Source organism: Camelina sativa, chromosome 20 (genome assembly GCF_030686135.1).
Source record: "Camelina sativa cultivar CO46 ecotype springtype chromosome 20, ASM3068613v1".
In the NCBI taxonomy this organism is placed as follows: Eukaryota; Viridiplantae; Streptophyta; class Magnoliopsida; order Brassicales; family Brassicaceae; genus Camelina; species Camelina sativa.
In genome coordinates, this window is record NC_141899.1 from 32,611,636 (window position 1) to 32,637,793 (window position 26,158).

Consider the following 26,158-nt stretch of genomic DNA (forward strand, 5'->3'; position numbering starts at 1 on the left):
CCCAAAGAAAAACCAAAAAAAAACACCAACCTAAAATTTACATTAAAAAAAAAAAACTATTTTGATTGCATTGTTTTCTCCAAACAACGCCAAACTAATTTTTTTTATAATCTAATGTTAGATATAGTTGAAATCCAAACTAATGTTAGATTTCAAACCAGACTAGTTGAAATCCAAACTAATTTTTCTTCTTTTTTTTTTGGTCTAATCCAAATTAACTAAATTGTCTTTTTAGTACCTAGTGGTCATTTTATATCTGCAGTCACTAAAGAAACAGTGTTTCTCACGAATAAAACAATAACCAGTAAATTATCTATCACTAATTATGTACTTACGTACGTTGTAATCTTGACTATTAACGCGGCCAGCTAAGATATATATAACTAAGAGGACGTCAATGATGGTTATAATGTAAATCTCTGTGCATTGCTTTCTCCAAACAACCAATAATAGCATAACACCAAAAAAAAAAAGAAAAACAATTGAGATGGTGGCACCCTCATCTCCCAACGGCAAAGAAGGACCACAAGTGTTCATCAATTTCCGGGGAGCAGAGCTACGTAAAACTTTCATCTCCCATCTCGAAAGTGCCTTGAAACGCATCGGTGTCAACGCGTATATAGACAGTAACGAACCAGCTGGTGAGAATCTTCATAAACTTTTTGAAAGGATCGAGGAGTCGAATGTCGCGCTAGCAATCTTATCTAGTACACTACAAAAAAAAACCTACATTAATAGCACATGAAGATAGCTCGATTTACTCAATTGCTATTGAAGATAAGTTTGTAATTTTAGACGTGATATGATAGCATTTAATAAATGCTAAGCCAAAAAATCTTTAAGCGGGAATCTAAAATCCCATAGTCCGCCAACACTTAGCCAAATAATTCAGAAAAACGCCTTTTCCTCTTTCTCTAGTCTCTACATCTATTTCTCAATACTTTTTTCATGCTCTCTCCTTCAACCCTAATCCCCTTTCTCTATCTCCAAAACTCAAACCCATAGGCAATAAAAAAAAAAATCAGATCTGATCTTCCTATTGTCTACGTCGATGACCAGCCCAGAATCAAACCCAGATCTTCTTCAACCTCTTCTCATCGTCTTCTATTTCTTTTCTCCTCCTTCTCGGCTCATAACCTTCGACCACATCACCATTAAACACTATAATTATTTTTCCTTCACCTGTACTCAAAAATTTTTCCGATTTGGTATTATTTGAACTCAAATCTCCTTCATCCTGAGTTGAGTCTGAGTTTACTCGCCGTCCGAGCTATTGCAAAGAGGACTCAGGTTACTTATATGCAATTTCGAACCAGAATCGATTTCAATTACAAATTAATATTGTGTTTGTTATTTTAAATCTTCAGATCTGATTTTGTATCCCACGATATAGCGATTATGAAGCCAGAGAGAGAGACGAAGAGAGGAGTCTGGGTTCGATAAAATTGGCGGAGGGAGAAAGAAAGAGTCTTGGTTCTTACTCTTATCTTAGTTAACATCTTATTGTTATCTTAGTTAACATATATAAGTGTTATCCATTGGATTGAATTCTGCAATATTTAGGTTTGCAAAGATAAATTTCTTAGGAAGTTTGAATTTGTTCTCACGGATTAGGATTTAGGACAAGTTTTTGGTTTCTAAACAACATTGTGTATTGTTCTTTCTTGTTGTGGTGTGTAAGGAGCAAAGGATAGTGAAAGCAGAAGAGTGGGATTCGTTAATGGAGATCCTTCTTAAGCCATTGTCTGCTGCTTTCAGAGTTATTTCCAATTGCTTATGTATGCTTTGTTTATCTACATCCTTGAACTGTTTAACAGTTTCATTCATGGTTTAAGTTTTTGACTTTTTAATTTGGTTGGATCTCTGTTTATTATGTGATTCTTTAGTGGTTAATTTGCGATGATCTTCGACTCAAGTTGGAGAATGATTTCATGAAATCTCTTCAGGATGAGGTAAATAATACATTGACTCTTGCTTTTGTTTTTGTATCATTTTGTACAATTCTCAAATATTGAATTCTTTGCCTTCTACCTAGGCTATAGAGAGTGGTGAACTGGAGGCTATCAAGCCTTTGCCTTGGTACCCTAATAATCTTGCTTGTCATTCTAACTTTTTATGTATTATTTCAGCTGCTTGAAATAATTCATGAATCATCAGAATCAGGATCTCTACCTAATGGAATGGTTTGTTAAACTCTATCATCTTCCATTCATTTTGGTTGATAGATAATTTGTTTGTTTCTAATTGCTTTAGTTGATTCAGGTGGTGGTGAATGAACTGCAACAACAACGATACTTTGTCCAAAGAAGCATCTGAGGTTAATCATCATCTGAGTTACATGTATATATTCTAGAACTTAGAAGTTTGTCTCTATTTTTTGGTGATGTTAGTTTATTTTAATTAAGATTTTTATGTAAGACTTTATGTTATGTAAGACTTCATTTTGTTAATGTAATAATAATTTTATGTATGTTGGTGATTTTATGAAATAAAAATATTATATATATATATATATATCTAATTAAATAAATTCTGCAAAATAGGATTCAAATATACAAATTATAAAATTTATATACCAAAAAAATAACACTAATTTTGTGTTACCATAAAATGTATTATAGCAGTAATCGAATGCTATAATATGAAAATGCTATCGTACGTAGGTATTTATTATAGCATGTCAAAAACGCTATTGTATGTGGGGGATCTACCATGGCTGCCGATGTCACAGCATTTACGATAACGCTATGTAATATCTATGATAGCAGTTTTCTCACGCTAACAATGTCAATATTTGTTGTAGTGGTAGGTACACGGAGTCAAATTGGTGCTTGAAAGAGCTTGTGAAGATAATGGAATGCGTGGAGCAAGATAACCTATGGGTTATTCCCATTTTTTACAAGCTGGATCCAGGCACGGTGAAAGGACTTGATGGAGACTTCGGTATTCAGCTGTGGAATCTGTGGAGGAAGGAGGGTCGTAACCGAGATGACCGGATTCTTAAGTGGGATGCAGCTTTGCAGGGAGTTACAAGCAAATTTGGCTTGGTGTCGGAAACTAGCCGGTAATTAACCAACTTAAATTATTACTTTCGACTAAATTCATATAATCATATCTATATATATTAGGGTTTGATATTTTTTATTAAGGTATATGGTAACTTTTACAGGTTTACTGGCATTAATTGAGTGATCAGTAGAGGAAACTTGTGAATTTGTCATCCAGTGTCCAACATTCTCTTGTTAACGTTTTTTTTGTTAGAACTAACGTCTGGCAATGATTAAAATTAGAAAGAAAGAAATAAATACAAATAAGTATATAACAACGTGCCAACGTCTACTAAAAAAAAAAAGAAAAGATCAAGGCAATATTATTGTTTGACTTGGCTTACATTGTTACATTCCACCAATTATACAATGCAAGAGCCTCACTGGGGTTTCCCACTTTGTTTCTATGCAGTAACGACGCCGCTTTCGTAGATGATATCATTACACATGTTCAGAATGTCTTATCCAAAGATTTTTTGCTGAGGGGAGAAACAACTAAACCCCGAAGAAGAGGAGCAAAGTATTGGAAAATATTTCCGATATTATTTCTTGTAACATATTTGTATATATCTAGAGTTTCCACATCTGGTATTTTGCCAATTCAGTTAGATTAATTTGATGTAACAATGCAAATTTTTCTATCACTTCCACAAAACTCTCTGATATGGAAGTGATATGAGATGGGTGATGAATCCTCTCAACGTACCCGAGGAGGAAGGACTATCAAACCTACCCTAAAACTACAAGATCAAGGATTACGGTCGGAGGATGAGGTAAGTGCGGTCGTGGTGGCCGTGGTGGTCGGAGATGATTGATCCAAAAATAGCTAGAGGATTAATTTTCCACTAGTTCTATCTTTCTTTCCATTATAATATGCTTCATTGTATGATCTCCCCTATTTAACTTTCAAAAACTATATAATCTACAAATTATATTTCTGTATTACTTTTTTATGCATTTTAATTGAAAGCCTTTTATAAAAAAAAAATCTCTGACATGGTATAGAGCTAAATGCAAGTTTCTTTGATTTTCATTGCTTGATTTTGTTTTTCTCTCTCCATGTGCCTTTAAAAGCTCTTTTGTGTTCTTGGCGTTGTTTTGTTCTTTTAATTTGATTTTGTGATAATCAAAGAAAGATATTAACAATGAACTATGTATGTTAGTTAATTGAATATAAATATTCTTTAACATACATGGTACGGTTAACTTGATAACGAAAATTTACATTTCAGTTAAATACTTATAAAAGTAAATTGAAAAATAATATAGAATTAAAATATATATATATAATCATTTATTAAAATATTACTAAATATGATTAAAACAATCTTTATATATATATATATATATATATTATTTTTGTAAACTGAGAAAAAGCAAATCTTTAAAAGATTTTTCTTCCATTACAAAAATCAACCATTGTGATTTTTGCAGTACCAGTGTAGCCCAAACGAAGTAAATCTTGTCAACTAGAATCAGAGAAGTGTCATCAACATTTTACATGTCCCACGTTGACACTAAAACCATACGTTAACATTTTACATGTCCCATATTTATTAATATATCTTTCGTTGAAATGGCACATATATGGGTTGTATTACTTGCAAGGAGATAAGAACAAAAAATTCTTGTTTTTTTAGGCTAGTTATAAGTTAACATTCAAACAAACATTGAACTTGATGTAAAAAAGTTTCTATAATAATTTTCTTTTAAAGAAAAAAATAAAAATAAAAAAGTCATAGTTAGCTTAGCTCCATTCGGATAAATAAATCCCCGTTAACTCGGTCTCCAAAGATGTTGTGAACCGACCGGTTATGGTCTTTCATTATGTATCACACTACCAGTCCGAACAAAGGTTATCTATAATCCTAAGTAGGTTCCAATACTTTTATTAAAGTAGTTCTATCCGGCTTTCAAAATTTCCCACTTTTCAATTTTGATTATATATTAAACACTTTAGTAAATTGTATATAAAAACGAACTCTGCACATACGCATGTAATAATTGGTTGATAAGTAAAAGTCGTGACGCAAGTGATGCACTTCCATGTAAAAAGAGGTTTCGAAATATAATTTTCGAAAGGTAATAAAGTAAAAGTATCATATAATTTTATTAATGAAAAAAAGGAAATAAATAATCAGTTGATGTCTCTATCAAAGAAACCAAATGATTTTTCCAAATAATCATATAAATTACGAGTCAAATTTTCATTAAAGCAAAAATCTCGAAATTATTGATTTTCTTTCACGTTCATTTATATCATTATGAATTTGTAGTAGTTATAACAATTATCTGATACTTTGTATAGTTCAACGGAATATGGACTGGGGTTTTTTGAACCGGGTCCATCCGGGACTATACAAAAAAGAGCAAAGACCAGAAAGAGACCTCATGTTACTAAAAGGGCGAATTTAAGTTCTGTTCCTCAGGGTCTGTCAGAAGCTAGTGATAAAGGAAAAGACCAAAAAGAGGACGGGGCAGTGAAGAGGAAAGGTACTACGGGAAAAGAAGGTGCATACAAAGTCGCTAGGCGCAAAAAACCTGAGGTGGTCCCAAATGAGGGACCGTCCAATATCTAATAAGCATAGTAAGCTGGAACTGCCAGGGTTTGGGGCGGCCTCAAGACTTGACAGTTCAGCGTCTCATGGAAATACGTAAGAAACATTTCCCTGAAATTTTATTTTTAATGGAGACGATGAACATTAGGAACGTGCTTGTGGATATTCAAGTTTGGCTAGGGTACGATAATGTACATACGGTGGATCCAGTGGGAAGATGTGGTGGCTTGGCATTATTTTGGAAGAAAAGCACCAAGATAGACTTCCTGTTTGTAGATAAAAACATTTTGGATATCAAAGTAGTCTATCAGAATTTCAAATTCCATGTTTCGTGTATATATGGGAATCCTCGGTCTGAGCTTAGACATCTAGTATGGGAAAAGATTACAAGGATTGGGATTCAAAGGAAAGATAATTGGTGTCTCATAGGGGATTTCAATGAAATTCTGCATAATGGTGAAAAATTGGGGGGACCTAGAAGAAGTGAAAAATCTTTTGAGGATTTCTCCAATATGCTTCAAGCGTGTAGCATGACAGAATTGCCTAGTTCTGGGAACAGTTTTACTTGGGGAGGAAGAAGGGGTGATCTCTTCAGTGTAAGCTTGACAGATGCTTCGGAAATAAAGAGTGGCTCAAGGTCTTTCCTGCAGCGAACCAGAAGTTTCTAGAGAAAAAAGGGTCAGATCATAGACCGGTTCTACTGAAGCTAATATGTTCTCAAGATTCTTATAGGGGATCATTCCGTTTTGATAAAAGAATGCTGCATCAGCCTCTTGTTCTGGAATCTATTCAACAAGCCTGGTTAGCATCATCCACCCCTTTTGGACAGTCCATGACAGAACGACTGCGAATGTGCAGAAAAGCTTTGAGTAACTGGAAAAGAGAGAATAACATGAATGCAAAAGAGAAAATCAATGTGATTCAAGGTAAGATTGAAGTTGAACATGCAGCCTTGCATCCATCCTTTGATCGAATGGCACAGTTACGGAGAGAAATGGTGTTAGCTCATAGAGAGGAAGAAAGCTTCTGGAAACAAAAGTGCAGAAGAAAGTGGCACAATTCGGGAGACAAAAACACCAAATACTTTCATGCCTCGGTCAAAGCAGATAGGAATAGGAATGAAGTGGATCAACTGGTGGACTCAAATGGTATCCTGCACTCTGCAGAAGCATCAAAAGGAGATATTGCAGCAAACTATTTCCAGAAGCTGTTTTCTTCTTCCTATCCTGACAACCAGTCTTCTCTCTTTGATAATTTCAACTCAAGAGTTACTCAAGAGATGAATGAGCACCTTTTGGCAAAGGTTACAAAGGAAGAGGTTAAAGGAGCGGTTTTCTCAATAAGAGCTTCCAGTTCACCAGGAGCAGATGGAATGTCGGGGCTCTTTTTCCAACAGTACTGGGACATAGTTGGTGAACAATTAACATTAGAAGTTCTCCGATTCTTCGAGGAAGGTATTTTTCAGAAAGAGTGGAACTTCACACACCTTTGCCTCATCCCCAAAAAAGTGAACTCAGTGCTAATGTCCGACTTGCGTCCCATCAGTCTTTGCTCAGTGATGTATAAAATAATCTCCAAGATTTTATTATCAAGATTGCAGCCTCTCCTTGCTTCCTTGGTCTCGCCCAACCAGTCAGCATTTGTGGAAGACAGACTTATATCGGATAACATTATCATTGCGCATGAAGTGGTCCATGGACTGAGAACTCATAACTCTCTTTCAAAAGAGTATATGGCGATCAAAACCGACATGTCAAAAGCTTTTGACAGAGTGGAATGGAGTTACTTAAATCACCTTCTTCTCGCTCTGGGTTTTAATGCGGTTTGGGTCGACTTGGTGATGAAATGTGTTACTACAGTCACATACTCGGTCCTAATCAAAGGTCAACCGCATGGACTGGTTATCCCTCAGCGTGGACTCAGACAGGGAGACCCCCTTTCTCCTTTCCTGTTTGTCTTATGCTCTGAGGGTTTAACCCATCTCCTGACTCAGGCTGAAGCTCAAGGTCGCTTAACTGGTTTGAGATTTTCAGAAGAAGGCCCTTCCATTCATCACTTACTTTTTGCAGATGACACCTTGTTTGTCTGTAAAGCGAAAGAGGACCAATGCAAAGTGGTGAAAGATATTCTCAAGATCTATGGAGAAGCTACAGGATAAGTCATTAATCTTGACAAGTCTTCAATCACCTTTGGGAGTAAGGTCGAGGAGGGGATCAAGGTGTTAGTCAAAGAAGCCTTAGGAATCACAAAGGAAGGTGGAGCAGGTACGTATCTTGGTCTCCCGGAATGCTTCAGTGGCTCTAAGAAGGACATGCTGGAATTTCTTCATGAAAAGCTAAAGAATAGGCTTTCAGGATGGTTCGCAAGATCTCTGTCGCAAGGAGGTAAAGAGATTCTTTTGAAAACAGTTGCAATGGCTATGCCAGTGTTTGCAATGTCATGCTTCAAGCTCCCCAAAGCTACATGCGAATCTCTCTCTAGTGCGATGGCTGCTTTCTGGTGGAGTTCGGTGGAGAATCAAAGGAAAATTCATTGGATCGCGTGGGACAGGCTTTGTTTGTCTAAAGATCAGGGAGGTATGGGATTCAAGGACATTGAGCTCTTCAACCAAGCCTTGTTAGCCAAACAGGCTTGGAGACTTATTCAATTCCCGGATTCTCTCTTTGCTCGGTTCATGAAGAGTAGATACTACCCAGAAGATTCTTTCCTCTTGGCTGGTTTAGGAAGTAGACCTTCTTACGCATGGAGGAGTATCCTGTTTGGTAGAGGCCTTTTGGAAAAGGGTTTAAAGCAAAGAGTGGGTAATGGCCGCTCATTACAAGTTTGGACCTCTCCTTGGTTAGAGGATGGAAGAATGCGGGCTCCATTAATGAAAAACATTTTGGTTGACCTAGAGTTAAAAGTCAGTGATTTGATAAATCCTTTAACCAAAGACTGGGATGGGGGTAGCCTAGAGGAGCATTTCTTCCCTCGGGATATCACCATCATTCAGGCTACTAAACCTACATGCTCTTCGGAGGACTTCTTGGTTTGGAAGCACAATAAGAGTGGTGAATACAGTGTCAGATCAGGATATTGGCTGGCTTGCGAAGTTTTTAAACCGGATCAGATATCATTAGCCACGATGCTCCCTTCTTTAAATAGTATCAAGGATAGGATTTGGAAATTACTAGCACCAGCCAAAATAAAAATCTTTTTGTGGAAGCCAGTAAGTGGAGCTATCCCAGTTGCAGAAAGGCTCCTCTCTAGAGGAATGAAAATTGACTCAAGATGTCAAACTTGTGGACTAGAAGGAGAATCCATCAACCATCTGCTTTTTACCTGCTCTCTTGCTAGGCAAGTCTGGGCCCTCTCGGGTTTTCCAGTTCCGGAAAACGGGTTTGACGTGAATTCGATCTATCAAAACTTTCACTTGCTCTTGGATTTAACTAAGATCAATCGGATTCCCCTTCAGACAAGACGAACCTTCCCTTGGATCATTTGGTTGTTATGGAAAAACCGTAACAACCTGGTTTTTGAAGGTAATGTTTTCTTTATCGCTGAGTTGGTGAAGAAGATAAGAGAAGACGCAGATGAGTGGTTCCTAGCTCAGGAAGCTGACTCACTTGAAGAAGTTCGGTCAAATAGACAGAAACTTCATAGGCTCAAGCATTGGAGACCTCCGGACAAACAGTGGCTAAAATGCAATGTGGCGGATTCTTGGGTTAGAGGAACAAAAACCAGTGGTGCTGCTTGGGTTTTGAGAAACTCAGAAGGTAAAGTTCTTCTCCATAGCAGAATTTCGTTCGGAGATATCTCTTCTAAAGAAGATTCAGAATCTCGAAGCCTGTTATGGGCAATGGAAAGTATGAAGAGCTTAGGAGTTTTAAAAGTGATGTTTGGTTTGGAGCCAAAGTATCTAGCGGGAGCTATCTTACGTCCTGCTGCTTGGCCAAACTTCAAGTTGCAATCGGATTTACTACTTCAGGTCTTAGCTCTCATTCCAGCTTGGAAAATAGTGGTGGAAGATAGGAAGGCTAATCTTGGAGCTTCACTCATAGCAAAGAGCGTCACTCGGGCAGATCGATCACAATCGTACGTAGCTCAAGGCTACCCCTTTTGGTTACAGGCGGTTTTCGAAGCTGAAAGAATCTTGGTTTGATTTTGGCCCTGTATTATGATTGTTTTCGATCCTTTGTAAGGTGAACTCATCAGGTTCTGTTATAATTATATAAAAAATCATTCAGACGAAAAAAAAAAAAAAAACAATTATCTTAGAAAGAAAAATAATCGATCCCAAAAAAAGAAGATAAAAACTAATTAAATAAGTAAAACAAGTGAGAGAGATGGAGTTTCTAATGCTTATGAGAAGAACTGCAAGGAGATGGGATGTAAGTATGATCAGACGGTCTAAACTTAAGCTCACATCTAAGGTTACACTCGAACTTGACTGACCCTAATGGTCCGACTCGCCACCGAGTTTTGGTACCACCTTTGAGCTCGAACGTAATAACTATAGGACATATATATGTAAAGGATATATTAGTAAATAGTATATACCAAAACCCTAATGTATTGTGTATATAATGTACTATACTCCTACTGAATAATATCATTAAGCTTCTTTCTCTACATGATATCAGAGCTTTTGATACCTAAAGCTTAATCTAAAAAAAAATTTTACACGCCGCCACCACTTTTCTTTCTTTTTTGTTTATCATGTCGACCTCTTCTGGCGAAACACTTGCTGTCACGGATTCACAGAGTATTCTACACGTGAACATGATGAATGTGACAAAGCTTAATGGCACAAACTTCTTGATGTAGAGTCGTCAAGTGCTAGCCCTCTTCGACGGTTATGATCACACTGGATATGTCGATGGATCTCTTGCGACGCCTCCTCCCACCAACACCGTAGCGGGTGTTACCATCATTAATCCAGAGTACAAGATCTGGAAACGTCAAGACCGTCTCATTTACAGTGCTCTACTCGGTGCCATGACCGACTCTGTCCAGCCGCTACTCTCCAACACCACCACATCGGCCGAGATTTGGACCACTCTCTCGTCAATCTACGCAACTCCCAGCCGCTCTCACATTCAGCAAGTGAAGCAACAGATTGACCTTTGGACCAAAGGCGACAAGTCTGTTGAAGAATATTTTCGAGGTCTCACTACTAGGTTTGATCAGTTGGCCCATCTTGGTAAACCTATGGAGCACAATGACAAAATCGAACGTATTCTTAAGGGACTTCTTGATGATTACCGTCATGTTGTTGATCAACTGGAGGGTCGTGAAAGCTCACCGTCCTTTCCTGAAGTTTTGGAGAAGATGATCAACCAAGAGAACAAGCTGAAAGCTGCGCTGGTCTCTTCTTCATCGCTACATGTGACTGCTAATGCGGTCAGCGTTCGTGGTCATCCGTAACAGTCCGACTTGGCAGCAACAACAGTTTCAACCTCGCCACACGACACAGCGAGGATACCAAGGTCGATGTCAAATTTGTGGAGTTCACGGACACAGTGCAAGAAGGTGCTTGCAGCTTCAGCTTCAAGGTGGCCAGTATCCTTCACTCTCTCTGATGTGATCACGGGTTCGACCCCCTGACCAAGACGCCCGAGACGTCCCGGACGGCTCCGAGACGCATGACCGAGAAGCATCGGACATGGACAGAACGCCTATCTCGAACGCGGCCAAGGCACCAGCGACCCTCCCAGGAGCCTCAACGCGACCATGGGAGCTCCAGCAAGGCGACCAAACGAAGAATCAACTTGGAGGAGCAAAACATTTCACCTCTTGAGTACTTCAAGGCCGAGCTTCAACCTACGGACAAAGGACCCGAGGTTAGCATCACCACTTAGGCACATTGAGCCGCGACCAGCTTTGGGAAGCTTGAATTGAGTGTCTTCACCATCACGCCAGTGTGAAGACATCCCTAAGCCATTAGAAGGAGCTGTACTCTTTTTCCTACTTTGGGTTTGTCCCAATGGGTTTACCAAAGAGGTTTTAACGAGGCAGCAAACTCTAGTGCATCTCCACTTTGATCCCACTTGGCTCATGACTTGGAAACACTTATTGACATGCTTAGGAGCCAAGGAAGTGAAGATCCTATCCACGTTCAGCCAATGACGTGGCCACCCTATCCCCTTCCCTTCTTTTATTTTGAATTTCTTCTAGATCCCTCTATGACCGTTAGATTGGTCTTTGCTTTGCTTTATCTTTGCCTTTGCTTTTTGGCCATGTGTATGGTTTAGATCAAGGCCACGTCTCTAGGGTTTTAGAGTCTCTTTATGTAAGCCTCACTATATAAAGGCATCAACCCTCATTGTAAAAATGAGACTTGAAGTATTGAATTAAATTTCACAAGAGAGAATCTTGTTCTTGTCTCACCTCTCTCCTTAGTCCAAGTCCGGGACTTGACTACCGAGAAACCCTAGCCGATCTCGAACCGGGTTCGACATCGACTAGTTGACCGTATCACGGGCCGAGCCATCTCCCGTGTGTCGTCGCATCAAACCACCTTTGCGTCCATCTCTACCGTATCACGTCCGGTTCCTACCGCTCGTTGTACTTTCGCTTCGACTCCACCTTCCTTATCGCATCACCGAGAATCCTTACCGCATCACCAAGGATTCTTACCGCCGCGTTGCCGAGAGCCGTTCCCGCAGTTTACCTTCAAACTCCGGGAATCGATTTCTGCATCGTCCGTACCGCGACCGAGACTGCTCGACCGAAGCCGAGACCAAAGGCCGGATCTCTCGATCCGCTCGTTCGTTTCAGCTCATCTCTCGCATCCACCGTTTGTTTCCTTACTGGATTCAAATCTCCGAGCTTTGTCCGAGGAAAGCCTCATCTAAATTCCTCAGCTCGAGAGAGTTTCGTTCCGTCCGTCCGCAGCGACCGTCCGTCCGTGCGACTCGGTAGACGACCGCGTCCGGCGGTCACATCAGCTAGTATCAGAGCTTCAAACGCTCCTACAAGGTTGTGTCGATCTAAAACTCTTCTCTTTTGTATAAAGCTTGAATCTTTAGGTTGTTAGTTTCGTTTTGTGTTCTAGATTGTTAGATTCCATCTCGTTTTTAGTTTCTTGTTCGTTCTTGTAGCTCTTTTGTTCTTGCTGTTCTTGTTTTGTTCTTGAGTGTTCTTAGTTTGTTTGTCTAGATCTTTTAAAGGCTGTATTGCTTTTTGTTTTGTTGTTATAGGCTGTTAGATTCGTGTGCTTTGTTTCTTTTGTTGTTTTTTGTGTTTTCCTTTCGCGTTTGGTAAATTTAAAAGGTGAAAGACATTTGGTTACTACCACTTGCTCTTTCCTCTTTAATTTTTGGCCAAGCCTTTTGAAATTCAAACTGGTCAAAACCGTGTTGAATTTCTTGTGTGGTTTAGGATTAGTTTCTTTTTGTATGGTGAGAGCTTAGCCACCTCTAAAGCGCTTTTGGTCAAGACCACAAAAATGTGGACGTGGATAGCTCCCTATGCACCTTGTGGTCCATGGGTGAGTTGTCACCTTGGCTTTTAGTAACTTGCTTTTACTTTTGCTTTTGGCTTTAGTAGATAACTTTGTTTGTCTTGCATAATATTCCTTTCGTTTGCATCATCTTGTTAGTTTGTTCCATTTCGTCATTTGATTTATTTTGTGCATGTGTGAGTTTGTTTATTCTTTTATCTAGGTTGTTAGCTTGCATCATTGTTCATCTTTGTTGCATCATTGTTCATCTTGTTTGCATCTAGATCGAAATTGCTAGAGTTTGTTTAGGATTTGTGTTTTCCTTTAGTCTTAAAGCATTTCTTGTCTTTTTGTGCTTTTTCTTTTTCTTTTTGCTTTCTCTTTTGCTTTTGTTTGGTCTTAGGTTTGAATTTTCGTGAGCTGTCCTCAATCATTGCTTTGGTGAGATAAATATCTCCTTGTGGTCCATTTGAATTTAAGATACTCACGAATATTCTTTTGTTTTGACAAGGTACACAACTTGCTCGGCCAGCACATCACGTACGGACCAAGACGCGTCAACAACCAAGGATCAACCTTTGGTCGTGTAGCCGCGTCAGCAAGTCTTCACCTAACTACCGTTGGTCGTTCGTCTCTCTGCCGTGTCATCGTTAGCCGTCCGACCAATCTGACCGTAACACCGACAACTTCCGACAGCCGTCCGTACCATCGTCCGCACCTCGTTCCAAAGCCGTTTCCAAAACCGCGAACAATATGCCACACTTGATCGTACACTGATCAAGCATGGAGTTTGATGGAGACGAATCTGATATGGAATCGTGGTGTGATGAAGAACTTGGCCTGGAACCAGAGCAAGAGGCCACCGGCAATGAATATTGGTTCGAAGAGGACTATGGCGAGGAGTTAGATCAAGGAGAGCTCGAACGTGGACCGCCAGACTGTTATTGGCCGTCCTTGTCACGAGCTACCCTCGCTGAAGAACCAAGGGCGGGTCTATATGAAGACTCCGATAGTGATGACTGGGTTGCATACACTAAGAAGCCGAGGCACCGATCCGTAAGAAGAAAGGAGCCTATTCCCAAGCCACCCAGCACAGCAGACGCACTGATCTCACTCCAACACACGCTTCGAGACCTCAACGATAGACTCGACCGGATTGAATCAACGATGATTGGTCAACGGGTCGAGAGAAGCTCGAGTGATCACCGAGGTCGTAACCGAGGCATCCCTACCTGGTCTCCAAGTGCTCCCACGCGAAGACAGACTCCACGGCACGAATACTATGAACCATTGCCTACACCGGCCTCGCGATCAAGGCGTCAATCGGCCTATGTGGAGCAGCCGAGCAGGACGTATGCGCGCTCATCTCAATACCGTGCACCAGTTCCTATGCCGGCCCCGCGAACAAGTCATAACTCGACCCCTGCCGAGAGGTCAAGGACTTATGCGCCTCTAGTGCAGTTCCGCGAGCCGCCAGCACGGTACAAGGAACCGTTCCAAGAAGAAGGCAGCGCTGCAACCATATCAAGGAGTCATGTGCCGCCAGTTCAGCACCGTGAACTGCCCACACTGTGCAAGGAACCGGCCAAAGGAGGAGTTCGAGCAGAGAACAAGCCAAATTTGGTAGCGCCAAGAACGAGTATCGAACATCACGCAGACCAAGACCGACTTGACGCTCAGTCACCACCTTCGGGGAAAGACGTGGAGCAAAAGTCCTCTTTCGGGAAGCGTGATAAGTCGCTGGGCGAGGCCAAAGAGGAGTCAGGCCGTGTGTTCAACGCCATAACCGACGAGTGCTTGATAATGGAGAGTTTCAAGCAAGCTGAGCCACCGAAGATGGCCACTGAAAGGTCTGTCCATCCAGTGAAATTATTGACTACTACAAGTAGTACGCTCCAGCTGGGAGTCGCCAAGACCGAGCCATCTCTCTCCACTTTTAGCGCCAAGACCTTTACCGCACAAGGTCATATGGCGATGCATTTGATCAACTTTGGTGGGGACCAAAACTATGTGTGGCATCCTGGAGAGCGTCTACAACCTACCGCGGCCTACGAAGGGATCAAAAACACCATTCACCGCTAGCCTTATCAGGTGAAAAGCAAAGTTTTGAGGTCAAAACTTCTAGAAGAGGGAGGGAATGATGTGATCACGGGTTCGACCCCCTGACCAAGACGCCCGAGACGTCCCGGACGGCTCCGAGATGCATGACCGAGAAGCATCGGACATGGACAGAACGCCTATCTCGAACGCGGCCAAGGCACCAGCGACCCTCCCAGGAGCCTCAACGCGACCAAGGGAGCTCCAGCAAGGCGACCAAACGAAGAATCAACTTGGAGGAGCAAAACATTTCACCTCTTGAGTACTTCAAGGCCGAGCTTCAACCTACGGACAAAGGACCCGAGGTTAGCATCACCACTTAGGCATATTGAGCCGCGACCAGCTTTGGGAAGCTTGAATTGAGTGTCTTCACCATCACGCCAGTGTGAAGACATCCCTAAGCCATTAGAAGGAGCTGTACTCTTTTTCCTACTTTGGGTTTGTCCCAATGGGTTTACCAAAGAGGTTTTAACGAGGCAGCAAACTCTAGTGCATCTCCACTTTGATCCCACCTTGCTCATGACTTGGAAACACTTATTGACATGCTTAGGAGCCAAGGAAGTGAAGATCCTATCCACGTTCAGCCAATGACGTGGCCACCCTATCCCCTTCCCTTCTTTTATTTTGAATTTCTTCTAGATCCCTCTATGACCGTTAGATTGGTCTTTGCTTTGCTTTATCTTTGCCTTTGCTTTTTGGCCATGTGTATGGTTTAGATCAAGGCCACGTCTCTAGGGTTTTAGAGTCTCTTTATGTAAGCCTCACTATATAAAGGCATCAACCCTCATTGTAAAAATGAGACTTGAAGTATTGAATTAAATTTCACAAGAGAGAATCTTGTTCTTGTCTCACCTCTCTCCTTAGTCCAAGTCCGGGACTTGACTACCGAGAAACCCTAGCCGATCTCGAACCGGGTTCGACATCGACTAGTTGACCGTATCACGGGCCGAGCCATCTCCCGTGTGTCGTCGCATCAAACCACCTTTGCGTCCATCTCTACCGTATCACGTCCGGTTCCTACCGCTCGTTGTACTTTCGCTTCGACTCCACCTTCCTTATCGCATCACCGAGAATCCTTACCGCATCACCAAGGATTCTTACCGCCGCGTTGCCGAGAGCCGTTCCCGCAGTTTACCTTCAAACTCCGGGAATCGATTTCTGCATCGTCCGTACCGCGACCAAGACTGCTCGACCGAAGCCGAGACCAAAGGCCGGATCTCTCGATCCGCTCGTTCGTTTCAGCTCATCTCTCGCATCCACCGTTTGTTTCCTTACTGGATTCAAATCTCCGAGCTTTGTCCGAGGAAAGCCTCATCTAATTTCCTCGGCTCGAGAGAGTTTCGTTCCGTCCGTCCGCAGCGACCGTCCGTCCGTGCGACTCGGTAGACGACCGCGTCCGGCGGTCACATCACTCTCCGTCTCCGATGGCTCCGGTGCCATGGCAACCACAAGCTAATCTGGCTACAGCGGGATCTCCCTCACCTAACAACCCTTGGCTGCTCGATTCCGGTGCTACGCATCACCTTACCACTGACTTGAATAATCTTGCTCTCCATCAACTCTACAATGGTGGTTGTGACAACACGTCCCGCAGACCCTACTAACCCCCCGCTAGCCACCCCAACGGACCCCAAGCTGGATCTGCAGGTCAATTGGTGACAGCTTGTCCTGTGGGAAGGTTTTTAAAGGGTGGGGACCAGGGTTCGAGGAACGTCTGGCGCACCAATAACCTACTGGTGGATTTGGATATCCATGGTGAGGGGTTAGGATCGATGCCCTGCAGAGCCAACTTGGAGTCCGTTGGGACGGCTAGCGGGAGGCTAGTGGGGTCTGCGGGACGGGTTGTCACATAAAAATTGAACCAACCTTCCCACTGAACCAAGTAAGGAAGGTACGTTGACTTCATGTTTTTTTCTGGGTTCTCCTCCCGTTTCCAATCGATTGTGACTTGTGAGACGGCTCTTTTCTGATTGCAAAATCGGAGAGATTCGAGAGAGAGAGGGGGGAAGAAAAAAGAACTATGGTGTGTGCAAAGAAAAAAAAAATCTATATTAAATCTAGCTTCCAACCAATTCAGCTTACTAAAAGGCTCTCTTATTTATTTACCTATTTCTGATTTATTTTTTTGATCAATTTCCCTTAAAACCTCCATTTATTTACCTATTTCTCATAGTACTCAAACTTGTATGTACTCTCAGACCTACCCATATGTTTAATATTTTACAATTATATAACATGATAACTTCTTTTTCCCCATTATAATCACACATCTAATCGAGGATAATTTTTTTTTTTAATAAAAATATGTAGCTAGTAAAGTTTATTTTCAAGGAGACTTTAATGAGAAATTTTGGAAAATTTTGTTCCTAAAGTAACCAAATATATATTTTTAAAAAATCATATTAAATAATATAGTGCACTGGTTTACAACAAATGTTTACATATATACCTCGAACAGTAGTAGATTTTACAATAGTCTTTTTTTTTTTAAGCTATTCTTTTCTCCATCCAAAATTTTACACTACATAGATTCTCTCAAAAATAGAAAAATCAGTTTAAAACTTTTCTTTATAATTCATATTAAAAATTAGATTTTACATCATTTGAGATTTTAAGAGCAAACTCACCACAGTTCCATTTTTCTATCATTTGTAAATTGAACATATACAACCAAAAACTAAAATCATCATTCAAGTAAAAAAACAAAAATGAAAATTAGAAATAAAGGATAAATATACAAACCTTTGGCTATATATTAATAAGATTTGTACACATATCGAACAATAAATAAACATCTTTAGAAGAAAATAGTTGTCTATATATTTTAGTCACTTTAAGTTTTTTTTCGTTCTTAAAACTCAATAAATACAAATTTAAATTAAAATATTTTATACAAGAAACAAATTCTGAAAAATAAAGAAAATGACAAGAGGAAAATTCAGCCGCCATTTCCACTGGTAATTCAATAGTATCTGCATATAATCAAAGTAAAGTCAAGATCAAAATCACATGGTTTTGTCGTTTCAAAAACTTGCAATTCATGCCACATCATGCATATGCATATGAGAGAGTGATAGAGTAAAACATAACAATTGAAGTTCAAATCACGATTCAATCAAACGCGCAATCACTTCAAAGTTCAAATCAAGCTCAACCGTAATCAATTAACACCTAATTAGCACCTAAATTTCCTTAATCCTTCACGATTCGCAGATGAGACTCTATCTAAACTCTAAACCTTTCCAATTACGCAATTTAATCATCAATTTATCACTAAAACTTTATGAATCTCGAACACTTACCTCTGAATCCGTTGTCGCCATTTTCGTACTTCAGAGCTCTCTCCAAATTGCGAAACAGAATTGAGACTCAGTGAGCCTTTTTTTTCTTTTTTTCCCAAACATAACAAGCTTTTAATTATACGAATTCGGTTTTGAGCAAGACTGAATTGAGAGCATCTTTGTTTGTTTTTCAGTTTTTAGACAACTTCAAAAAAATTATGTCTATTATCTCTTTTGAGGGGAAAACCAAAAAAAAATAAAACTAATTTTCCGTTTTTTTTTTAATTACAAATACCAAACAAAAAAAAACTCTTGGTTATTGAGGAAAAAACTAAAAAAAAAAATCTACATTTTGGTTTTTCGTTGAAAATTTATTAAAACACTCCTAAACTAGATTTCTTTTTTTACTTTAGGAAAATTGGTTTTTCCACATTCAAGACAATTATCAAATGAAATGTGTTAAACTCATCTCATTTTAAATACAAAACTAACTTAGTAAGTAACAAGTACTAGATTTTAACCCGCGGCTATACTGCGAGATATTTTTTCAATAATTAAAAAGAAAAAAAACATATTTTGTATTTTTTATAGATTTTGATTAATATTTAAATTTTATAATTTTAGATGAATTGTGTATTTTTATTTGTACCGGTTAGGATTTGATATCAGACTAAACTATTTTTTGTATTTTAGTAGACCAACCTGAAAAACTATATAATCATATTTATCTAAACTTTAACCTGCTGCATAACATAATGCAAAAAAATTAATTATTTTTTAGCAAGTTAATAATATCTAGAATATATAAATTATGGATAATAATTTCTTTTAAAATGATTTTAAATATGTTTTGGATATTACTAATAATAACTTTAAGTTTTAATATTTTTTCAAATGGCAAAAGTTTAATTATATAAATCTTACAACTAAAAAGGTTATTACCAAATCTACTTCCAAATTATTAATAGGAGGGATATTCTCTTTATCCATTATTTTTAAATAGTATATGTAACACACCCTGAACTTACTAATGTTGAGATCTCTACGAAGGGTTCAATCTCACTGCACAGTATGCATTTATGCTTCCCATATAAAATGAGGTATCGAAATATAAATATAAAGTTAAAGAATTAAAAGTATCATAATTTTATAAATGAAAAAAAAAAGGAAATAAATAATTTGTCCTGTTGATGTCTCTATCAAAGAAAATCATATGAATTACGAGTCACATTTTCATTAAGCAAAAAATCTCGAAATTATTGATTTTCTTTCACGTATTAGTACTTATAACAATTATCTTTAAAAACCTCGATCCCAAATATAAAACAAAAACTAATTAAATAAAGTAAAACAAATGAGAAATGGAGCTTCTAATGCTTATGAGAAGAACTGCAAGGAGATGCAATGTAAGTATGATCAGACGGCCTAAACTTAAGCTCACAGCTAAGGTTGCACTCGAACTTGACTGACCCTAATGGTCCGACTCGCCACCGAGTTTTGGTACCACCTTTGAGCTCGAACGTAATAACATCTTGTTTAACCGCATAGTCTACAGCTTGCATCAAACTTGGATTCAATGGTATTGGATATGACTGAACCAAGTAAGGAAGGTACATTGATTTCTCTTTCACAACTTCAAACTCGGGTGCTCTTAAAATCGCAATCAGTTTACCTTCATAGCTAAGCTTGAACTCGGTGTCATCAAACAACGCATGAGCTTTAGCGTTATCATTCTCTACGCGAATCACAATCGTTAACTGCGTTTGCAAAACTCCAACTATATCATACCTGATCAATCAAAATAACAGGGAAAAATATATATATATATATATTGATCGTTAATGATACAAGATACATGATCAGCAAATTAAGGAGAAGAGTTACGGGAAAAGTACTTTAAGAAGTCGAGGTGAGCATCCGCGACACTAATGATGGGAACTCGAGGATGTATGACCATGTAACCAACAAAGACTACAATGCCACCAAAGATTACAACAATAGAGATTATGGCGCAAATGATAGCTGCACACCAGATGAAAGGACTGGTACCATGACGAGAAGCATATCTGGGCATTATTATGGGGTTCACGGGATCAGATTTTTGAACGGGTTCGATGAGACAGCATTCGGGCTCTGGGAACAACGTTGTTGGCTTTTTGGTGGGTTTGGGTGAGGTTTGAGAGAGGACAATTGATTTTGAAGGATTTGGTACTAAACCCTACTCGGTGGGGAAAGTTTTGGTATCTTTCTTTCCTTTGGCTTAAAGGCAAAATGGGTCTCGCAAGTAACATACATAATTGGATAAAGTCGTGTACTTACTAAATTTTAAGGAATCTTCTTCTTATATACATAATGTCTAATGTATGTAATTCTTAACTTGTAAGTATTACTAACTTCGCTTATATATGCATATTATTAATTAAAAAGTAATGATTTGCATATATACCAAAAAGGTTCGTAGTACTATTTGACTATTTGTTTCTCTACATGGAGAACAAACATTCTCTCCTCCTGAGGCTAAAGCTCATCAGATAGAAAAAAGGATCATGAACTTGCCAATATGATGTGCCTACAAATCTTGAGATAAGGTAACTGTTTTTTTACCCAAAAGAAAACCTGAAATCAAAAAGAAGAAGTGAAGGTGCACGAGTGTAACCGTCCAGTAAAGCCTTCTGAGGAAGACAGAAGCTCATCAGGTCAGAAATGTGTGTTTCCACCTCGGCCTCTTCCACCAGAGTAGTAACCATAACCCGAGTTTGAGTAGTAGTTGTTGTTGTTGTTATGGTAACCGCCTCTGTAGTTGTTGTTATTATGGTAACCGCCTCTGTAATTGGATTGTGCAGCGAGATATGCACCCTGACCTGGTTGTAGTGGGGGTGGCCTTTGAAAATGATTACCAAATGCCTGAATAAAAAGATAAAGAGAGTAAAAAAATTCTATAAGCAAACGCTATTCCGATTTGGAGAAGAATGGTTTCAGAACTTCGGGTTGATGAGTATAGAAAGGATGAAACAAACCCCAGGTTCTTGTCTCATGTGCTCAGGAAACTGGTTGTGCTGTTGTCCGGTTCTAGCCACACGGTCAAGTTGATTGCACGAGATTGTGTCGAAAAAGTCATCCTTGTTATATGAAGGCTGCAACAGGCAAAAAGAAATGTTAACCGCTGCCTAGATATCAAATCAAAATTATTAACTAGATCATGTTAAGACTTGAACTCAGATCTCTCTGAGATTTAATCATCGTTCAAAAGTAGCTTTACCTTCCCTTCTGAGTTTGGCTCAATTGCAATTTCTTCTCCATTATCATTTTGATTCCTCCGGTTATTTTGCCCGAGATAACCCCATAGTTCACTCTTCTTGAACTTCTCATTCATTGCCTCAAAATCAAATTCTTCAGTGAACTCAATGCTAGAAGTAGGGATCCGAGACTGCAACAAATTTGAAACCAAAGAAAACGCAAGTGAGATAATCATAAAATGTGCTGGAAAAAGGACACAAACAGCAATTGCAACGGATTGTTAGTAAGAGTGTAGCACTTCCATGAGAGATCAAGATGCTAATTGTATCAATGCTAGTGACCTCATGAAATCTAAAAAGCAACGTAATCGCAAGGCAATTTCAAGATAAGAATGAGAAATCACGCATAGGTGTGATTATATGAAACATCAGAAACAGAATTTAAAATAGACGAGACCTGAGCTGAAACTGGAAGAGGCAGTAATGGTGCATGATTTCTGGTTGCAAGACTTTGTGATGGCACATTCATTGATACCGGATTAGTAGCAGAAAACATCTCTTGACCCCTATTTACCATCTGCTGCCTAGATTGCAGCGATGGATCCATACCGAAGAATGACTCAGGTGAGTTCGACAATGGACCAAGAATCCCGGGAGCTGAATAAGAAGCCACAGTCGGTAACTCATAAGGTATAGATCGTTTAGGATGATCAGACCGAGAGTCATAGAAGTCTTTACCAACAGCCTGGGGTACACTGGGGTAGCTGTTCTGAATATTTGGAGCAGAAAGCTGCGGTTCAGAAGGTGGAGAAAGGTTAGAGGGTGCTGAAGCAAGGCCAGGTGGAGTATGGAATTGTGCTTGACCAAGGGGAGAAGGGTTAGAAGGGTAAGATCGATTAGAGACATCTTCGGGTGAACGAGTAACAACCTGTGTTGTATCATTCACTAATCCCATGATTGGTGAAGCAAAGTAATCTATAATCTGCGGGTTATTGGGCATCGTCGAGGGAGATAAAACTGGCTGCTGCATCATACCAACCGGGACACCAGTGGCACCTAATTTGCTACCTTGCACAAAAGAAGGCATGGGCATAGACGAACCAGCATTACTTTGAGTTGAACCAATTAAGCTCACTGGTGATTCTGTCAAACTTCCAGGATTAGCTGAAGGAGGCTGGAAACTTAAAGGGACTGATGAATGTTGAGTGGCAGGAACCGGTTTACTACTCAAAGCAGGTGTATTGACCCATTGTGTTCCTCTCCCCAAACCATAACCACTATCATAGCCAGAAAGCGGAGAGCTCATAGCTGAACTAGCATGAGAGGACTGTAAACAAAGAACGGGCAATAAGACAAGAAGACATCATAAAAAGAGCCAAATTTAGCATACAATTCTCATTTCCATGTTCTAAATGAATGTCTTTACCTGATTGATGTCTTGTTCACTTTGAATCTCTGGTCTCGACTGTGCAGATGGAGGTGGATTAACTTGCAGATCCTAAAAACATATCATAAATAGTTATAGATAGCCTACAAACTATATAATGATCATGTTTCAGGGGTTCCAATTTAAAAAAAAGAACGAATGACGATTCTACAAAATACATGAAACATAATTTGTCTAATGGATTCATACGAGTCTGAACACTAACCTTGATATCACTTCCGCGGAAAAGAATGTAATCGTAAACTCTATCACATGGCGGAATTTGAGGCCCATCTTTCTTCCTCCCCTCCGTTCCACAAGATCTTACTGCACAACCAGATAACATAAGAGAATTATCATTCAACACAAGAACGCCACATTCAAATGTCAACACAAGTTAACATTAGCTTGGTAACTTCACCTCTCATGATACACTTAACATTAGAAGTTTTCCAGATTTTGGCTAGAGTCACCAAATTTTAAATCCTCCACTACATTTTCAACACAAATTTGGAAACTAAACTACATAGAAACGAATGCTCAAGCTTCTCTCACATCTCCTAGAATCTAAAGACCAACTTGAGAAAGCAACATAATCAACCACAGGAACGGAATCAAAAATCAAAGTTCCAGTTCCAAACTCGATGTTCCAGTTACAAATACACAAAGCACAAACATGTATTCTCTTCGTTGTTCGGAAACCTAAAAAAGTGAATCCGAAATCGCATAGGTATTCGAATCCGTACCGTTTTTTAGACCTAGCGTCGAGTCCTTGACGTTGAGATGGTAGAGAATGCCTTCGTAACGGATCTCGTACTTAGAAATTAGACTGATGAAACTTCCTACGAACGCATCTCCGACGTTGTTTCCCGGCGACGGAGAAGGTACAGATGACGGCGATTGAGATGAAGACGGCGAAGAAGATTGCGAGCTCTCACTCGCCATTTTTTTAGAGACTAATCAGTGGGGAAAAAAAAAGTAGAAGGAATCAGAGTATGTAATCGATTAGGGCTCTTGCTCTCTATCTATCTCCTGTTGCAATTTTTGAAAAATCTCTCTCTCGACTCCGAGTCGGAACCGTCGTGGCTTGAGTTAGTTCTCCGTCGTGATTTTAAAGGCGGGGTGATCTGTGTGCCGTTGGTCCATCTTTGTGAATTTTTGGGCCATTAATCGGCCCATATTCTCTCTTTTTTTTTTCTAGTCAGGATTAGGCCTGCTTTCGCTGCCAAATAAATAAAAAAATAGGGCGTTTTGAGTAGAGAGAGAGATCTACGAATACGAATCCACCTCTACAAAAGATGAACCACCACCACCACCATAACCACGGCGACCTAGCCCGCGGAGGCTCCTCGGAGAACAGTATATATTTTTATTTTATCTTAAGCGTATTAAGTCGTAAAACTTCCAGTTTATAATTTGGTCGTTCCCCTTGATTCTAAAGTAGAGTTTATTATTATATTGATCCCCGTTTCACTACGAACATCGTTCTAGGGTTTTTCCATAGTTACATGTTTCTATTATATATTCTCTCTTTTATCAAATGATAGAGATAAAAGTGTGTTTGGTTTCAAATTATATGTATTAGAAAATACACAACAAAATATAGATCAGTTTTAGAAGCGTACGTACTTGTTAGTTGTTATGTAAAATAATGGAGATAGTAAATACTTTGTTCTATATTAAATTTGTAAATCATGATGACTTCAACCCTGCAGTCGGAGCTGTGGAATCTCGACGTCGTTCGCAGACAACAGAGCCTGTTCCCAGGAGAGAGGACCCTGCTCCTCCTGCCAGAATAGCAGGTCATGCTTCCGCCCGGAGTATGGACAGTGTAAGAGTTAAGGAGCGTACTCATTGTGGCTACGTTTCAGTCGGAATTGAGCAGCTCGAAGATGCCTTGGCTGAACATCGTTTGCTACAGAGGAAGCTGGAGGGTATGGTTTCTAGGGAGCTTACAGCTGAAATTCGTTTGGAACAACTGAAGAGCCAGCTTCGTCTTGCAGGAAAGACATTTGCTGAAGGTTCGATTCCGTTTGAACCAAGTGATCATCATCATTATCTCCAGCAGAAAGGGATCTCTCCACTCAGACATGATACCCATGAAGCGACCATTCCAGTCCGCTATGATGAGCTCCAAGCTGCCTTCTTTCGCCTTAGCATGACAAGAGCGAATTTGGAAAGGGCAATTTCTCGTGAGCGTGAATTGTTGATTAATATTGCACAAGCTGAAAATCAGCTTCGTCGTGTGGGAATCAGACCTTCTCGAGGTTTGATTCGCTCTGCCGCACCCACAATCGGCGGCTTAAGCAGCTAGCTAGATAGTCACCGTTTTGGCTCATTATCGATGCATTTTCTCTTTTTTTTCCTGGTCTTTGTGAGAACTGAGAACGAGCTTCTCCTTCCGAAGTGATTTAAACTGTGGAGGAGCTTATCGCCGTAAAACAGTTCCGAACTGAATTGAGAGAATTTGAGAATTAGAACTTGTATTGCTATTGCTGGAAAAAAATATCCGATCCTTTACAACTGACACCCCCCTTACATATTTATACCGACCAATTTATTACTAAATTAATGCACCATTAATAGGACGCGATTTGCGCGGTCTAATTAATCATCTTGAATGCGGGAATCTTTGACCGGGACCGAGCTGCGAACTGGCCAGCACGAAGCATCTCCGCGCTCTCTTCCTTTCTCCGGGCTTGATGGGCCGATCACTAATTCGCTCTTGGCCCAGTAGACGAACCCGGCCTAGGCCCACTTACCTATTGTCCGAGATGGCAGATCGTGGGTACAACAGTTGCCCCCAAGTCTCCCGAGCTGAACAGTTCGGGGGACTTTTAACCTTCAAGCGATCAATTTCGGGAAACTGAATATTTCCCATATCTCCACGATTTGATCGTGGTAATGATGGGATTTGCCTTCCCGAACAAGACTTGGCGCCCACTAGGTGGCGTGTTAACTATAAGAGAGAGAGAAAACGGTGCGAGACCTTTCACTTCCCCAGGTAATCATTGCTCCCTGGTTCCGTGTATAAAGGTAAACTCGGCTTCTCTCTCTTTTACTTTTAATCCCCAATTGTGCTTGTATTTT

The 26,158-nt window shown here is 39.9% G+C and overlaps 5 protein-coding genes across 9 annotated transcripts; 3 read left to right on the plus strand and 2 right to left on the minus strand.

Moving 5' to 3' along the window:
• The first annotated feature begins 412 nt into the window (after nucleotides 1–412).
• Nucleotides 413–3,992, plus strand: LOC104771752 (disease resistance protein RBA1-like). Of its 5 annotated transcripts, none has more exons than XM_087503508.1 (8): nucleotides 1,151–1,290; nucleotides 1,368–1,473; nucleotides 1,682–1,778; nucleotides 1,887–1,952; nucleotides 2,130–2,183; nucleotides 2,263–2,340; nucleotides 2,804–3,064; nucleotides 3,460–3,992. In XM_087503508.1, exons 6-8 carry the CDS (start codon nucleotides 2,273–2,275, stop codon nucleotides 3,659–3,661), a joined length of 531 nt encoding a protein of 176 aa, XP_087359634.1. In that variant the 5' UTR covers nucleotides 1,151–1,290; nucleotides 1,368–1,473; nucleotides 1,682–1,778; nucleotides 1,887–1,952; nucleotides 2,130–2,183; nucleotides 2,263–2,272; the 3' UTR covers nucleotides 3,662–3,992. The 5 variants fall into 5 exon arrangements, 4 of the variants coding, with proteins under 4 accessions (XP_010494630.1, XP_087359634.1, XP_087359636.1 ...); XM_087503510.1 differs by having other exon boundaries at nucleotides 1,153–1,290; nucleotides 1,394–1,473; XM_087503509.1 differs by lacking the exon at nucleotides 1,151–1,290 and having other exon boundaries at nucleotides 1,342–1,473.
• LOC147919755 (uncharacterized) lies at nucleotides 3,728–7,763 on the plus strand. The gene is made up of 4 exons (XM_087504093.1): nucleotides 3,728–3,820; nucleotides 5,477–5,593; nucleotides 5,653–6,242; nucleotides 6,338–7,763. The coding sequence occupies exons 1-4, from the start codon at nucleotides 3,728–3,730 to the stop codon at nucleotides 7,761–7,763; spliced, it is 2,226 nt and encodes a 741-aa protein (XP_087360219.1).
• Nucleotides 7,764–19,642: 11,879 nt separating this feature from the next.
• Nucleotides 19,643–20,648, minus strand: LOC104771753 (NDR1/HIN1-like protein 12). Its single transcript, XM_010496329.3, has 2 exons — nucleotides 20,302–20,648; nucleotides 19,643–20,194 (listed from the first exon to the last, which is right to left on the minus strand). The coding sequence occupies exons 1-2, from the start codon at nucleotides 20,478–20,480 to the stop codon at nucleotides 19,777–19,779; spliced, it is 597 nt and encodes a 198-aa protein (XP_010494631.1). The 5' UTR covers nucleotides 20,481–20,648; the 3' UTR covers nucleotides 19,643–19,776.
• A 173-nt stretch (nucleotides 20,649–20,821) lies between these two features.
• Nucleotides 20,822–24,295, minus strand: LOC104771754 (decapping 5-like protein). The gene is made up of 7 exons (XM_010496330.3): nucleotides 23,815–24,295; nucleotides 23,295–23,395; nucleotides 23,069–23,140; nucleotides 22,100–22,969; nucleotides 21,666–21,833; nucleotides 21,424–21,540; nucleotides 20,822–21,310 (listed from the first exon to the last, which is right to left on the minus strand). The coding sequence occupies exons 1-7, from the start codon at nucleotides 24,011–24,013 to the stop codon at nucleotides 21,104–21,106; spliced, it is 1,734 nt and encodes a 577-aa protein (XP_010494632.2). The 5' UTR covers nucleotides 24,014–24,295; the 3' UTR covers nucleotides 20,822–21,103.
• Nucleotides 24,296–24,343: 48 nt separating this feature from the next.
• Nucleotides 24,344–25,512, plus strand: LOC147919756 (uncharacterized). Its single transcript, XM_087504243.1, has 2 exons — nucleotides 24,344–24,427; nucleotides 24,784–25,512. The coding sequence occupies exons 1-2, from the start codon at nucleotides 24,367–24,369 to the stop codon at nucleotides 25,380–25,382; spliced, it is 660 nt and encodes a 219-aa protein (XP_087360369.1). The 5' UTR covers nucleotides 24,344–24,366; the 3' UTR covers nucleotides 25,383–25,512.
• Nucleotides 25,513–26,158: the final 646 nt, after the last annotated feature.

What these genes read in the sequence shown, in the direction of transcription:
- LOC104771752 (XM_010496328.3), top strand. Translation starts at nt 488, where the DNA reads ATGGTGGCACCCTCATCTCCCAACGGCAAAGAAGGACCACAAGTGTTC. An exon ending in CGCGCTAGCAATCTTATCTA is followed by an intron (nt 708 to 2,805) that starts GTACACTACAAA and finishes TTTGTTGTAGTG; the next exon opens with GTAGGTACACGGAGTCAAAT. An exon ending in TTGGTGTCGGAAACTAGCCG is followed by an intron (nt 3,065 to 3,459) that starts GTAATTAACCAA and finishes GTTTCTATGCAG; the next exon opens with TAACGACGCCGCTTTCGTAG.
- LOC147919755 (XM_087504093.1), top strand. Translation starts at nt 3,728, where the DNA reads ATGGGTGATGAATCCTCTCAACGTACCCGAGGAGGAAGGACTATCAAA. An exon ending in CTAGGCGCAAAAAACCTGAG is followed by an intron (nt 5,594 to 5,652) that starts GTGGTCCCAAAT and finishes TGGAACTGCCAG; the next exon opens with GGTTTGGGGCGGCCTCAAGA. An exon ending in GAAATAAAGAGTGGCTCAAG is followed by an intron (nt 6,243 to 6,337) that starts GTCTTTCCTGCA and finishes AGATTCTTATAG; the next exon opens with GGGATCATTCCGTTTTGATA.
- LOC104771753 (XM_010496329.3), bottom strand. Translation starts at nt 20,480, where the DNA reads ATGCCCAGATATGCTTCTCGTCATGGTACCAGTCCTTTCATCTGGTGT. An exon ending in GCTCACCTCGACTTCTTAAA is followed by an intron (nt 20,195 to 20,301) that starts GTACTTTTCCCG and finishes TTGATTGATCAG; the next exon opens with GTATGATATAGTTGGAGTTT.
- LOC104771754 (XM_010496330.3), bottom strand. Translation starts at nt 24,013, where the DNA reads ATGGCGAGTGAGAGCTCGCAATCTTCTTCGCCGTCTTCATCTCAATCG. An exon ending in GACGCTAGGTCTAAAAAACG is followed by an intron (nt 23,396 to 23,814) that starts GTACGGATTCGA and finishes CTGGTTGTGCAG; the next exon opens with TAAGATCTTGTGGAACGGAG. An exon ending in AGCCAAACTCAGAAGGGAAG is followed by an intron (nt 21,541 to 21,665) that starts GTAAAGCTACTT and finishes TGCCTGTTGCAG; the next exon opens with CCTTCATATAACAAGGATGA.
- LOC147919756 (XM_087504243.1), top strand. Translation starts at nt 24,367, where the DNA reads ATGAACCACCACCACCACCATAACCACGGCGACCTAGCCCGCGGAGGC. An exon ending in CGGAGGCTCCTCGGAGAACA is followed by an intron (nt 24,428 to 24,783) that starts GTATATATTTTT and finishes TCAACCCTGCAG; the next exon opens with TCGGAGCTGTGGAATCTCGA.